Source organism: Sparus aurata, chromosome 7, assembly GCF_900880675.1.
Source record: "Sparus aurata chromosome 7, fSpaAur1.1, whole genome shotgun sequence".
In the NCBI taxonomy this organism is placed as follows: Eukaryota; Metazoa; Chordata; class Actinopteri; order Spariformes; family Sparidae; genus Sparus; species Sparus aurata.
The window spans coordinates 14,766,314-14,779,760 of NC_044193.1; the positions used below are offsets into that span (position 1 = coordinate 14,766,314).

The following is a 13,447-nucleotide window of genomic DNA, read 5'->3' on the forward strand; positions in this document are numbered from 1 at the left end:
GGCCCTTTTTAGGGAATGGTGATAACTGAGGGGAACATGCTATCTAAAAAGTTATTAATAACACAACATCAAGGGGTCCTAAAGCCTCGTCCACACAATGCAGAGTGTCACCTCACATTCCTGTTGGTGAGAGCGGAGACCTCTCCTCTGCTGCACGCCGAGACTCTACATCAGTGCTGTTTCTTCATCGCCTCCGTCTGAACCCCAGGTGAGTTTTCACTGATTTTAACTTTGTGGCTACACGATGCTGTTGTGAAGCGGTAACATCAGGTGAATGTATTGACTCTGTGTGATGCTCAGATTCACTGCCGGACAACCCTGAACGCTCCCTGACATGTCTGACAACGAGGAAGTGGTGGAGGAGTACGAGGAGTAGGTTGAAGCTTGTTTCTTTTTTTAATGTTGCATTCAAAAGCTCATCTAAACAACTCTAAGATAACTGTGGACTTGTTTTAAAAAAGAAAAAAACAATAAAGAGAATAAAAATAGGCTCTGAACAGCTCCTCTGGTGTAGTTTAAGTCCCCGGAAGCCGTGAGATCCCAAATTAATTTGAAAAGACATTATTTACACCCTTCTTCAGTGTAGCTACTTAGCTAAAAGTGTTAGTGCACCTTTGATTACACTGGACAAACTATATAGAGTCTTGTCATTTCCTGATTTGAAAAAAAAAATGTTTTAAATATGCATCTAAATTTATAATAGCATACAAAGTCATTTATTGAGTTTAATGAGTTTATAAATAATATATTATACTGAGATCCCTGTACAAGGGGTTAAGTAATAGATAATGAGGCCCTCATAACACTTTATAAGATACTGATTAACATTAATCGCATGATGAAGTTCCCCTTTTAATGGTAGGTTTTTACATTAAAGCAGCAGTATGTAACTTTTTGACCTCAGAATAACAGCTTCAGGATCATGTTGATGGTACAGTGTCTTGTAATAGGCTAACTTCAGTGAGAGTCTAGGGTCACATCGTTACAGACGTGTTTACTTCAACATACAAGTTCTCAACACACAACACTGTGGTGAGGTAATGAGTCGTGCCAGCAGTCAACACCTACGTTACGTCTGTCAAATACAGACCTGTAATTTGTAGTTACCACAACGGCCTTATTATCTGTTAATTCGACTGATAGTCTACCACTGTACGCCACTGTAACGTTGCCACTGGGTTAATAATGTCCATGTGTGTTTGATTTTCACAGGGAGGTGGAAGGTAAGCGCTCTCATCGTGACTCACCATATTGTTTTAATGACAGGCGTGATCCTCGGCTGAAACTGACAGCATGTTGTTTTGACACGCAGTAATCCGGCGAGCTTAGCACAGTGTCTCCATATAACAGTAATGCACAGGTCTCAAAGGAAGATATTATTGTATTGTGTCTCCTGGGAGTGAGATTGTCAGATTGATGGATGATTTCTTTCCTAATGTGTGAGCCCCATCGTTCTCTAACACAAAGTGTGTTTTTGCACCAGAACACTTCCTCGTCGAGTAGGTAGATGTTTTTGTAAAGTCCACAGGATGCACAAGTTATTTGTTCGGGTCTTGATGGTGATTTCCTCTTCCTGTCCTACATTAGAGCAGCTTGTGTGTGTGTGTGTGTGTGTGTATGTGTGTAACATGCATTTAGTATTATGTTTTATATCATTATTTGTTTAATCCTTCTCTTGTGTGTTCCCCTGGCTGCGTGCTTCATAAGAGGAGGCTGCTGAAGGTATGTGACTACAGCTTTAGCGCCGACATTCATAAAATCAAAAGCTCTGCATCATCAAGGAGCGATGTTTGGTCGTGTTTCAGTAGCACACAGCACACTTGATCTAGCAGAGTGACAGGTGGAGTGATGACTGGTCTGTCCTGACACTCAGGCTGCCTGTGGTTTTTTAAAAATAAGACAGCTGTGGCTGCCATTCATGAACGATTACATGAGAATCATTCATGTTTCACTGCATCACTTCATCATGCTTTAAGAGACGCATCTTCCCTTCCTTCCTTCCCTCCTTCCTTCCGTCCTTCCTTCCTTCCGTCCTTCTGTTTGAATGTTGCTGGCTGCTCTGCTGGCTGGCTGGCTTTACTAACCAGCTCTTGTGCTTTTGCTCAGCAGGGGAGCAGGGGGTAGAGGAGGAAGAGGTGGAGGAGGTGGAGGAGCAGGAGGAGGAGGCAGACGAAGGTATTTTGCTTGCGCTTTAAGCTGAAGGCAGCTTCTATTATTCATTTTTTTGTGTGTGACCATGCCGGTTAAAAACAACTCGACCTTACAGTCAGACATGTTGTGATGAAGCTCACTGGGCACATAAACAACAACCGGGCATAAACATTAGATATCAAATAAAAATGTCCCCGGGTCTGATATCTCAAGATACATAAAAGTAATGTTGGGAAAAAATGGAAAATTTGGAAAGCACAATATTACTTTTAGATGGGTTAGATGAAATATAAACAATTGCTGAAATTACTAATGCATATGTTAGAGATTCATTTTAATCTTTCAATTGCTATTTATTCATGAGTGTTTACGTTCATGGATATTTTTTTACCTGTATGTTTTTTTTACATTTCCTTATTTCATTTTGCAGTCACACAATTATTCCTATATTTCTGTATTTTATTTTATTTATGTATTTTTCTATAGGGGCCTAAACTCCATGTTGGACATCTTTGCCAAAACAGTCAGATTTTTGTTTTCTTAAAATAATAGTATTGAATTTATAAGAAGCAAAATGGTTCCCCGAGTTCCCTTAAATTACTTTGTCAGTCTGCTCAACGAAAAAAAAAGATAATAATTAGGGATCCTACATATTCAAAGAGAATGTTTAGGCCACAGAAAAAAATTTATATAGACCGTAAATATTTTAGAATAGTTAATATTAATGTATTTTTTTTCCTGCCAGAAACATCTGGTGGAATCTAACCTCACAGCTACTTTTGGCTGGCGTGCTTTGAATTGATGAGAGAGGAAGTAATCAGGATACAGCCTTAAATTGACGGCTTGATATATATTTTGAAAATGTAAAAACAACACAGCTTACGTGTTCGAAAACGAGAAGTGAGTCGTAAACACTCACTTAATCCCACTCTCTCTCCACTGCCTCATTAGGTAAATTGTCAACTGTAAAAATATGAACTTCTTGTTTATCTCTTAATCCTGTACACATACACTACATAATCTTTCTTTTAAATCAAAATATAAATGTAGAAATACAAAAGAAATCTGCAGAAATGAAAATACCTTTTTTTTTTAAATTGAAGTCACAATTACCAAAGTGTTTTTTTTTCATCCTCCATGATGTATAACTGTCCTCTTATCTGGATCAGCAGTGCCAGCTATCGAAAAGCCCCCAAAAGACACTGTTTGACTCCACAGAGAGTCAGTAATGGAGATATTTCAGGAAGTGTCACCTGATGAAATCTTGGTGAACTACATTTGAACTTGTGGGTACACTTCTGTGTTTCAATGCATGCCTTGTCACAAGATTTACGTTCAGATGCAGAGTCAGATTTGAAAGGGTGTGGTTGCATCTGACCAACACACGCCCAAAGACACGCTCCGCTTCACCAGCTCTGCAGCGCTGTCTCCTTTAAAATACCAGACATGTAGAGCTCATTCTGATCCGATTATGGCTGTTTGAACAGACCATTCTCTGCTGGTTTATCAGATGTTCTCTCTTCTAATTCTTTTCACCGCGAACATATGGAAAATGACAGCTTACTGAAAAGGGAGAGCGATGGCTCGAGTAAGAGCGATGAGTCAGCATCTCATCCTGCGAGTGTCAGGCTGCAGCTGAAATGTCGTTTTTTCACTTCCTTCTCCGCCAGAGGCCGTGCAGGAAGAAGACAAACCTGCTGGGGGTGAGGAGGCCGACGAAGAAGGAGGTGAGGGAGTTGCAAAGTGGGAAAACATTGTCGTCAAGCAGACGTCAAGTCAGTGTTGTTACTGTGTCAGACACCACTGACTTTAAACTGAAACATTTGGATGTGGTTTCTTCGTCAGGCTCTATTATGACTTGATAAAATACTGCAATAGAATGTTTTTGTGTTGTGAACAGCCAGCACACTGTCTGAGCTGCAACACTCCCTTTCAACTTTAATCCTTGAAGTTTCACAGTCATTCCTTCAGCTCGTGCAATTCACTCCACAAGTCCCATCCACTGTTTATTTTTATGGCACAATTCAGACGCAAGGCAACTCAAAGTGCTTTACAAGAGCATTCAGAATGACACAAGAAGACATTTGGTGGAGCCGACCTGCAGTTTTCTGGGAGCTTGTTCCAGATATGTGTAATGACTGAACGGTTACTGAGACTAACATCAATTGTATCGTGGTGTGACGTGTTTTCAAGTCAAGATGATTAATTCATTCTGTCCGTAACCATCCGTCAAAGCTGATCTGCTATTTCAGTCGCACTTCACCCTGGTATGTGTCAAACTGCAGACACTTGATGAGTTCAGACCCACATTCACGTCTTTATCTGAGTCACGCCAGTCACTGTCACTGGGTGAGAGAAATCCCAAGATATCCCTCCCAGCCCTCAGGAGCTATCTATTAGTCAGAATTAGGTATTAGCTGTTGTTCTCAATCAGAAACATTGAGGCGTTCCTCTGCATTCATACGACAAGTACGGCGCGTTAGTCAGAATCAGTCTCGACTTCTTCTTCTTCTTCAGTAAACGCCCCGTGAGGCTCCTGTGAGCTGTCACCTTATGTGTCACACAAACTGGACAAGTGACTTGTCAACCTGCCAAAGTGTTTTTTATTCCTACCAGTTCAGTTCATCATCAGGGTGGTATCATTAGCCGGAGAGGGCATCGTCCGTCCAGACTGAGATATCTCAACTTTTTTTTTAGAATTCATGGATGAAACAAATTCAAGTTGTCCAGTTCTGTTACTGACCAAGTTCCTGCAAAACTGTCGGTCCCCTTAGCCTCAGCTGAACTTTGTGCTATGCAGTGAGCAATCTTTCCAGTGAAAAGAAATTGTGAAAGATGTCTACGGTCACCAGTGGAAAGACATCTACGCTGGTTCAAAAGTGAGCCTATTTTCACTGACTAGAAGGATTAAAACGTTCACATTTCGACCATATTTCACCCGGATTTACAGCACTGAAACATTTGAATGCGGTTTCTTCGGCAGGCTCGATCATTTGCACGCTGTAGATTCAGTAAAACACTGCGATAAAATGCTTTTGTATAGTGAACAGCCACCACACTGTCTGAGCTGCAACACTCCCTTTTAATTTTAATCCTTGATGTTTCACAGTTATTTCCTTCAGTTGGCTCATGTCCCAGTCCCATCCACTGTTTATTTGTATAGCGCAGTTCAGACACAAGGGAACTCAAAGTGCTTTACGAGGGCAATAAAAATGACACAAGAAGATGTTTCAACTTTAAGAGACAAGACGATAAAAGTTACAGTGCAGGTGAAGATGTTGGTCAAAGCTGTAGAACTGCTTCAATAAAAGGCGGTGGCAAACAAAAAAAGCTCCCCAGCCTGGAATTCAAATTGTTTCATCATGTTTTCGTGTTGTCGACTCTGTAGTAGCCCCAGGTGCATGCCCTTTTGATGTAACAATAATCTTTAATCTACTCTGACATCATACTGATTCCCCAATGACATTGCCTAAAATGTCATGAGTTAAAAACCTTTTCCTAAAATGTCTTCTTATGTTCTCGCTACTTTCAAACGCAAAGTGACGCCTTTGCCTGGCGCACGTGCTTTACGGCAGCGAGCGCAACGCTTTATTTTATATGAACTAGTGCAGTGCCCGTAAGAAAAGTGTATTCCTATAAAAAAAAGTGGGAGGTTAAGCAGCTTTTTCATGGATGGCCAAATGAGGCTGTGTTTGAAGGTGGGACGTCAGGGATATTTAGGTTTGTTGTGAAATCCGATATTCCAGGGTATAATTGGCTGTTTTTGACTATTTTTGATTTTGCCATTATATTTCACCTTAAAAGCTATTTGCTTGGTGTCATTATTTTCAGCACAACCTCACATGTGTGACTGTACAGTTATTTTTTCATTTTGACAAACTGTATTAACACAATGGACCTAAAATCACAAAAAAACATAAAATCCGAGTAGAAAAAGTTAGAATTTTTTACTGTGAAAACCACAAATATGTTTAACAAACCATTTTTTTTTCATTAAACAAAAAACTGACTCCACTACACACTAAACACACTACACCAAACACTACATAACACACTAACTACACACTCCAAACACGCTAAATATCACAAATCTCTCAACTCTCAATATCGCTGTCTACACACCGACCGTCGTTGCCTGTCAATCATCCGCCTACGTCCCTCCCACAACTTCCTGTTCCTCAACAACCAAACTTGCTGCTTGGACACTTTCGTGACAAAAGCCCGTTTTTACCGTTTCTTCCTGCACCAGACACAACGCAAACGTGACGGCAATGTTCGCGAAAAAGCGTGGCGGACATAATTTTTTACCCTAGGTCCGGTTTTGGACGTGCCGATGCGTCCGGTCCGTCGCCTCGGGAGGTGGGCCGTGTAGCTAGCGGCTAGCGGCTAGCAGCTAGCTAGCCGCTAGCCGCTAGCTAGCCGCTAGACCCGGACAGACTTGGTCCGGACTCGTTTAATCTCATTAATCCACAGCAGTCAGTTTAGATGCACAGAACAGAACAGAACGGGACCGAACCGCCGGCAAAATCCCGGTCCAGCTCACGCCGCTGCAGGTATAAATCCGCTTGTTTCTTCAGGTACGTCGTGGGCTTGAGCTCTGCAGTGATTGGCTCTGGTGCCCACGTGACTGTGGTGGCTCTGGTGGACTATCCTCGGTGGAATTTGTAAAGCATTTATGAAATAATTTATTCACAGTATCATTGCAGTCCAAACAAATGCTTAGATGCACACCACTGAACCACGCAGCAGCCATGTTGAAAGTCTCGGGTCAGTGTGATCCAGAGATATTTGACCAACAGACACATACACACACACACACACACAGACAGACAGAGATTCCGTGCATTTATAGATAGATGTGTAAAAGTACTGCCATTACGGTGTCCTGGGAGCTTCTTGTTGGCAGCTCACCACCTTGTGCACACTTGTGTGATATGTTGACGTTGAAAATTGGGCGAAAAGAAGTCATGCTAACACACTGAGCCATGATAACTGCAAATATGTTAATCTTTTTTCAAATCCGCATTTGATGGTTTTCAATGTGAACCTCAAAACGCTGCTGCTTTTGAGTCTCACACAGCTGCTAGCCTGGCTGTAGTCGAGGCTTGTAATAAAATAAATAACTTCCTCCTATCATAGCTTTTATGGTTTTATGGACTTGGTTTAAAATTTTTGCCAGAATGTCAATCAGAGGTCACGGATTCAGAACCCTCTTTGGGCAAGAGACTGCTTATTATCAGGACAGCCTCTCCATGGTGCTATTTATGAAATGTGAAGCATGCAACACTTTTGACACCACAACAGCACAGATAAAGGAGCCATACCTGCCTGTCGCCCTCAGGACTGTATTTTTTCAGTCTCGTCATGCTCCCCAATACTTCATTTTCTCTGTCAGCGCTCCGTGAAAAACTATTTACTGTTCTTTAATGTGCACCAATTTCACACGGTCGCACAAACACACACAAACCTCTCTTTATTTTACGTTTCAGATGGAGAAGGGGAGGCGGAGGAGGGAGAAGGTAACTATGTTTATCTAAAGTGCATCACGGTCGGCATGCCTTGCAGACATATTGTGTATCTGCATTTCCCTGATCTGAGTCACACCCGGAAAAAAGGTTCCGATTAAATTTCTGCTTAAGACAAAAACTGCTGGTGTAATCTCGTACGAGGTTGAAGGTCCCTAAAGGCTACAAACACAACAGAACAAAGATAATATGTATATCAGAGTGTGGAAGGTGAGTTGAGGGAACATTACAGCCTGAGGAAAAAAGCTGCTCTGTAGTCTGGTGGTGTGGCTGCGGATACATCTGTATCTTTTGGCAGATGGCAGCAGCAGGGTGAACAAACTGTAGCGTCACCCTAGCCTAACCTTAATCCTAACCCTAACCCTAACCTCTGTGCGGCCTCCTCACCTCACTAATGGTGCCCTGTGAATGGACACTCATGATGTTCCAGGTAGTTTTGTCTTCGCCTTCCGCAGAGACTTCCTGTCCGAGGCCCTGCACGAACCGTGCCAGTTTGTGATGTCTCCAGGCAGAATGTTTTCCATCGCTCATCTCCAAAAAGTTAACAAGAACTCGCAGAGGAAATTTTGGCTCAATCTCCTTAACATCTTGGTCGTTTTTACGAGCACACAATGGGCTACTTTGTCACAACTCGCTGGTGTTTCTTAGGAAATGTTTTGTTGTTGTTAGTAGGTGGTCTGAACTAACTTACTGCTTTCTTCTCTTTCGATAACAACAGAGGAGGAGGCCAAGCCCAAATTCAAGTGAGTAATGCCACAAATATTTGTTGCAGAGCTAATTCTTCCTGTACACACTGAGATTTGGGAGGGGAAAAAAAGCATTTGTTAGCCAATAAATGCTCATGGCAGAGAAAAAAACTGATATCACTCTCATATTTTTACAACATTCAACCATACCGCCAGAAGCCGCTTAGCTTAACTTAGCTCAGTATAGCACATGGAAACAGCTAGCCTGGCTCGGTTTAAAGGTCAATAAATACTTCTGCAAGCTCCTCTAAAGCTCATTAATTAATCCTTTATATCTTGTTTGTTTAATCTTAACAAAACTACCGCGCTTGGCCAAGAAAGAGTTGGGATCATACATTTTAGTTTTACTGTTGTTTGCGTTGATAAAAAAAACAAGATGTGTGGTGAACTGAGTCACCGTAGGACAGAACCAGGCGAGCTCTTTCCGCCTGCTTGAGGGTATTAAGATACTTTGAAACACAACATCAGATTGTTGCAATCTGTGTACAAAATCGTACTCCTTATCTCTGACTCACACCTGTTCCAAATCTAGATAAACATAAGAGTCACACGACATAACTCACCTAGCACCCTCTCGGGTTACATACCCCAGAGCATGGTGGGAAGCATTTTTGAAACTCAGGACACAAATATCCACCGAGTACAGAACAAAGAATAACAAATGTGATGATATACATAAAAGATTGCTTTTTTCATGTTACACTATTTATGTTTTTTGATATTACAATGCTTTTTGCAGATATTTGCCCTTAAAATGACAAAGAAAAATGCCAGATCAGGCAGAATTAACTGGGACTTGGGAATTCCTGGAGAGACTGATATTGGTATATAATCAAATTATCAGTCATCAGTCTTTAGAAATTCTTTTGAATACAGTGAAGAATGCAGATTGTAAGACTGAATCTTGAATAAGAAGTGGGACTCGGATGTCAAAATGGTCTGGTTTGTAGACTACAGTTCATGTCTGTGTGTTATATAATCAGTGTTGGATAAAGTCTGGGCGGCTGTAGCTCAGTTGGTAGAGCAGATCAGCTAGTGAGCGGAGGGTCGCTGGTTCAAATAACAGCTCCGGGCTGAGCTGAGCTGCATGTTGAAGTGTCCTTGAGCAAGATACTGAACCCCAAGTTGCTCCTGATGTGCGGTTGGCACATTGCATGGCGGCCTCTGCCATCAGTGAGGGCCCTGCAATGAGCTGGCGACTTCTCCAGGGAGTACAGGGTTAAAATAATGTATTTATAAAAATACATATCATAAAGGTGGAGTACATGAATAATTCACAAAGGAGCTCCTTCAAAGCGACCGTAAGAAGCACAGGCGCAGACATGCATCAATAGATTTAGGAGACACTTGTTTGGCCTGTTGATCCTGCGTTTAATAATCAGTTGACATCCACAGTTACAGTAATTGATGATAGTCTTCTGGTGTAATTTGACCTCTTTCTTTCTTTCTTTCTTTCTTTCTTTCTTTTCCTTTTAATCTCCAGGCCATTCATCATGCCTAATCTCATCCCTCCCAAGATCCCAGATGGAGAGAAGGTGGATTTTGATGTAGGTGACAGACTGGGACTCAAAAAACAGAGTTTATTACTGTGCTTTACATTTCTATCGCATGCTGCTTTTACTGAACTTACACCAAAACCCCTTGTGTTTTTGCTCAGTGTTGTCATTTTACTGTCTTTAATTTGAAACCAATAACAAAAAGTACACGAACAACAGGCTCTGATCTCCTGTTTCTGTAGGATATACATCGTAAAAGGATGGAGAAGGACCTGATGGAGCTTCAGACTCTGATCGAGGTCCACTTTGAGAGCAGAAAGAAGGAAGAAGAAGATATCATTAATCTCAAGGAGAGGATTGTGAGAGCCCCACAACACAGCCAGTCAAAATTCAACTTACTTGTCGCACACAATGTTAAAGGTCTGCCCTTTAAGATTTGCTGACGTGTGATGATCTGCCTTGCAGGAGAAGCGCCGCGCTGAGCGAGCAGAGCAGCACAGGATCCGCAGCGAGAGAGAGAAGGAGCGGCAGAAGCGTCTGGAGGTACGATCATGTTCGGGCCGCTGTACGTCTGCTGGATGAGCCACCCTAACCCTCCTTTTGTCTCCTCGTCCACTTTCTCCCTCATAGGATGAGAGAACTCGTAAGGAGGAGGAGGAGGCCAAGAGGAGAGCGGAGGATGACGCCAAGAAGAAGAAAACCCTCACCAGCCTCCACTTTGGAGGCTACATGCAGAAGTTGGTGAGCAGGTGGAGGGCTCACGGTGGGGTTTGTTTCCTCAGTAGATGTAGTTAGCATACAATGGATGTCAAGCGAAGCAATGTTTCATTTCAACTTTAGACAGAAAAACGCAGCGGTAAGCGGCAGACCGAGAGGGAGAAGAAGAAGAAGATCCTGAGCGAAAGACGTAAATCTCTGGACATCGAGAACTTGAGCCAGGACAAACTCAAGTAGGTGGAGACATCAAGTGTAGGCACGTGCTTTCACGTGACACATTAGGCAATGAAAATAAGCAACACTGTCCCATTTCTCACAGGGAGAAGGCTAAAGAGCTGTGGGAGTGGATGTACCAGCTGGAGGCAGAGAAGTTTGAATTTCAGTATCAGTTCTCCAGACAGAAATATGATGTGGGTGTTCTTCACTGTACAGCACTTTGAAGTTAACCGCAGGAACTAAGAGACCCAACTGGAGTGACATTCGGATCTTTTCTTTGTTTCAGATCAATGTGCTGAGGAACCGTGTCAGCGACCATCAGAAAACGTGAGAAACCGACTCCAGATCCCTTTCTCCCTCTGACACCACACAGTTCCACACAGTTCCACACAAAGAAAAGACAGTCAGATGATTCAAATGAGACAGAGCAAAAGTTCAGATATCCTGACTTCTGGTCTCCAGGATGAGTCAAGCCCCCAGAAACACTGATCCTACACTTCCAGTCATGTAACTAGATAGCGTAATTCGTTCCTGTCCTGTGTTTATCAGACAGGCTTTCTCTTAAAACATGATCTTTGGTGCCACAGAAGACATTATCAGCTGTTCCTTTCAGTCAGTGCGCTACAGTCATTGCAACACAAGCAAACAGAAATTGTGTCCTAGCCTGACCAAACTGAAGAACCTCTCCTTCAATGTCCATGACACGGCCGATGAGCCTGTCTACTCTGTTCACCCAATAGGCTTGCGAACCGCGGGCCCTGCTAAGTGCACTAAGTGGAATGGCCTCAGGAAAACAGAACAAAGCTCTCGGCTTGTTTCGCGCTCTCGAGGAATGTCGGTTGAATGCGAAACTCCTAGCTTCCAGAGGTTCACTCCCTACGATGAGTAACAAAGTAGTTTGTGAGGTTTGTTCTCAGGCAATAAATATCATAGGCAATGTACATTTCTGCAAAAAATCAGGGATAAGTTGAAACTTTGCATTTCTTTATCTTGCAACCTAACTCTTCAATAGGTTTTTATTTATTTATTTATTTATTTTTATTTTAACCTGTGACAGCACTGAGCTTACCCTCCGGTTAGGTTTGGGAACATAAACCACTTGGTCTGGGTTTGTTCGTGATCATGTTTCGGCAACAAGACTGGAATGTCAGTGGATTTGCACTTAGAATTCTTAAGTTGCAGTCTCAAACATTGATCTCCTGCTCTGCAGCACAGGCCCAGCACCACTACCGCTATCATGTCCATCTGCTGAACTAATTAACACATTAATGTCAGTTCATATACAGTACACGTCAGGTATGACAGGTATGACTGTGGTTTGCAGAAACATGTCAACATGTTATTCTGGTGACTGCCGTGTCTTGAGCCTGAAACCAGATTGCCAAATTCTGCACACGCGTCTGTTCATGCACAGACATATTAGTTCAAGTTTTAAACACATTTACATGCAACAAATATCAGTTTATTTAAGTTGCAGGAACACAGATGAGAAAGGGCAAAGATTGCAGACTTTGATAACCAGATTGATATCACTGCCTCAGTCACAAGGACTGTAATCAATTGAAACGCTTGGGTTAGAGAAGACAATCAGGTGCATATTCATCCGTCGTCACCTGGATATGTAGCAGCCCTTCATGCTCATGGCTGACCGCTTTTTGAGTCATAAAAGCTCCTCTCCTCCCCATCACCGCCCCCCTCCTTTCATTACTTTTGCCTGCAAGGGTTCATGATCTCCCCGAGGCTCTGTTCCCCTTTACTGGAAGAGTTTGCTGCAGACCATGTCTCTATGTGTGACAGCTGCCCCACTTGTCATAGACACGCTGGAAGCCTGTTTGAAAGTGTCTGAGTGTGCCTCAGTGTGAGTCCTTATTTTTTTGGAATTAATGGCCAGAGGATTCACCTGCCTCATAATAGTTTCTGTCTTGTTTTCAACAGATCTAAGAGGACAAAGAGAGGCCTGAGGAAATAGACGCTGACTCGCCGAGTGAGCTGTCGGCCTCGCTCTGTGGATACCGCCTTAAACCAAGCCCTGTTTTCTTCCTGCCACACCCCGGCCCCACCTGTTTCTCTGATACCTTCACCGACAGTGCAGTATTATATTTCCAGCTCCATCGCACACTGGTTTTAGCTCTGTGTTTAAGGTTGTAAATAAAACCAATCTAGGTTGAACCAGAGGCTTTGTTCAATTTCAGCCCTGTGAGCGTGGGCGCATTTGTGTTTATTTACACCCACAGAAAGTCCAAACGACCCAGCAATACATCCACAAGACATGAATGCAGAATGCCTCAGGCCAAAGACAGGAAGAGACACCTTCCTTCTTCGAGACGAGCTCTGACATGACTGGGACTGACATGATGATCCTTGGGCCAACGCCCAGACTTCCACCCAACATGCACACACCCACGTATACACACACACACACACACACACACAAGAGCTGAAAGAGAATGAATCATTTACCCGTAATCAATGTGGGAAAATGCTCTCTCTGAAAGAAAAAAATAAGTTCCTCCTCCAACTGCTTTCAACTTTTCTCCAAAGTGGATTTCTATGACAACGCTCTCGGTTTTGACCAGACTTGCAGATGCAAAATGAA

General features: G+C 42.7%; 1 protein-coding gene across 3 annotated transcripts; it reads left to right on the forward strand.

The window, feature by feature from the left end:
- Positions 1–50: 50 nt before the first annotated feature.
- Positions 51–13,037, forward strand: tnnt2a (troponin T type 2a (cardiac)). 3 transcript variants are annotated; one of them, XM_030423729.1, is made up of 16 exons: positions 51–208; positions 301–372; positions 1,213–1,223; positions 1,708–1,722; positions 2,107–2,175; positions 3,822–3,878; positions 7,641–7,670; positions 8,395–8,419; positions 9,906–9,969; positions 10,161–10,277; positions 10,384–10,461; positions 10,549–10,659; positions 10,759–10,868; positions 10,955–11,045; positions 11,138–11,178; positions 12,787–13,037. In XM_030423729.1, the coding sequence occupies exons 2-16, from the start codon at positions 335–337 to the stop codon at positions 12,818–12,820; spliced, it is 891 nt and encodes a 296-aa protein (XP_030279589.1). In that variant the 5' UTR covers positions 51–208; positions 301–334; the 3' UTR covers positions 12,821–13,037. The 3 variants fall into 3 exon arrangements, with proteins under 3 accessions (XP_030279589.1, XP_030279590.1, XP_030279591.1); XM_030423730.1 differs by lacking the exon at positions 2,107–2,175; XM_030423731.1 differs by lacking the exons at positions 1,708–1,722; positions 2,107–2,175.
- The last annotated feature ends 410 nt before the right edge of the window (positions 13,038–13,447 follow it).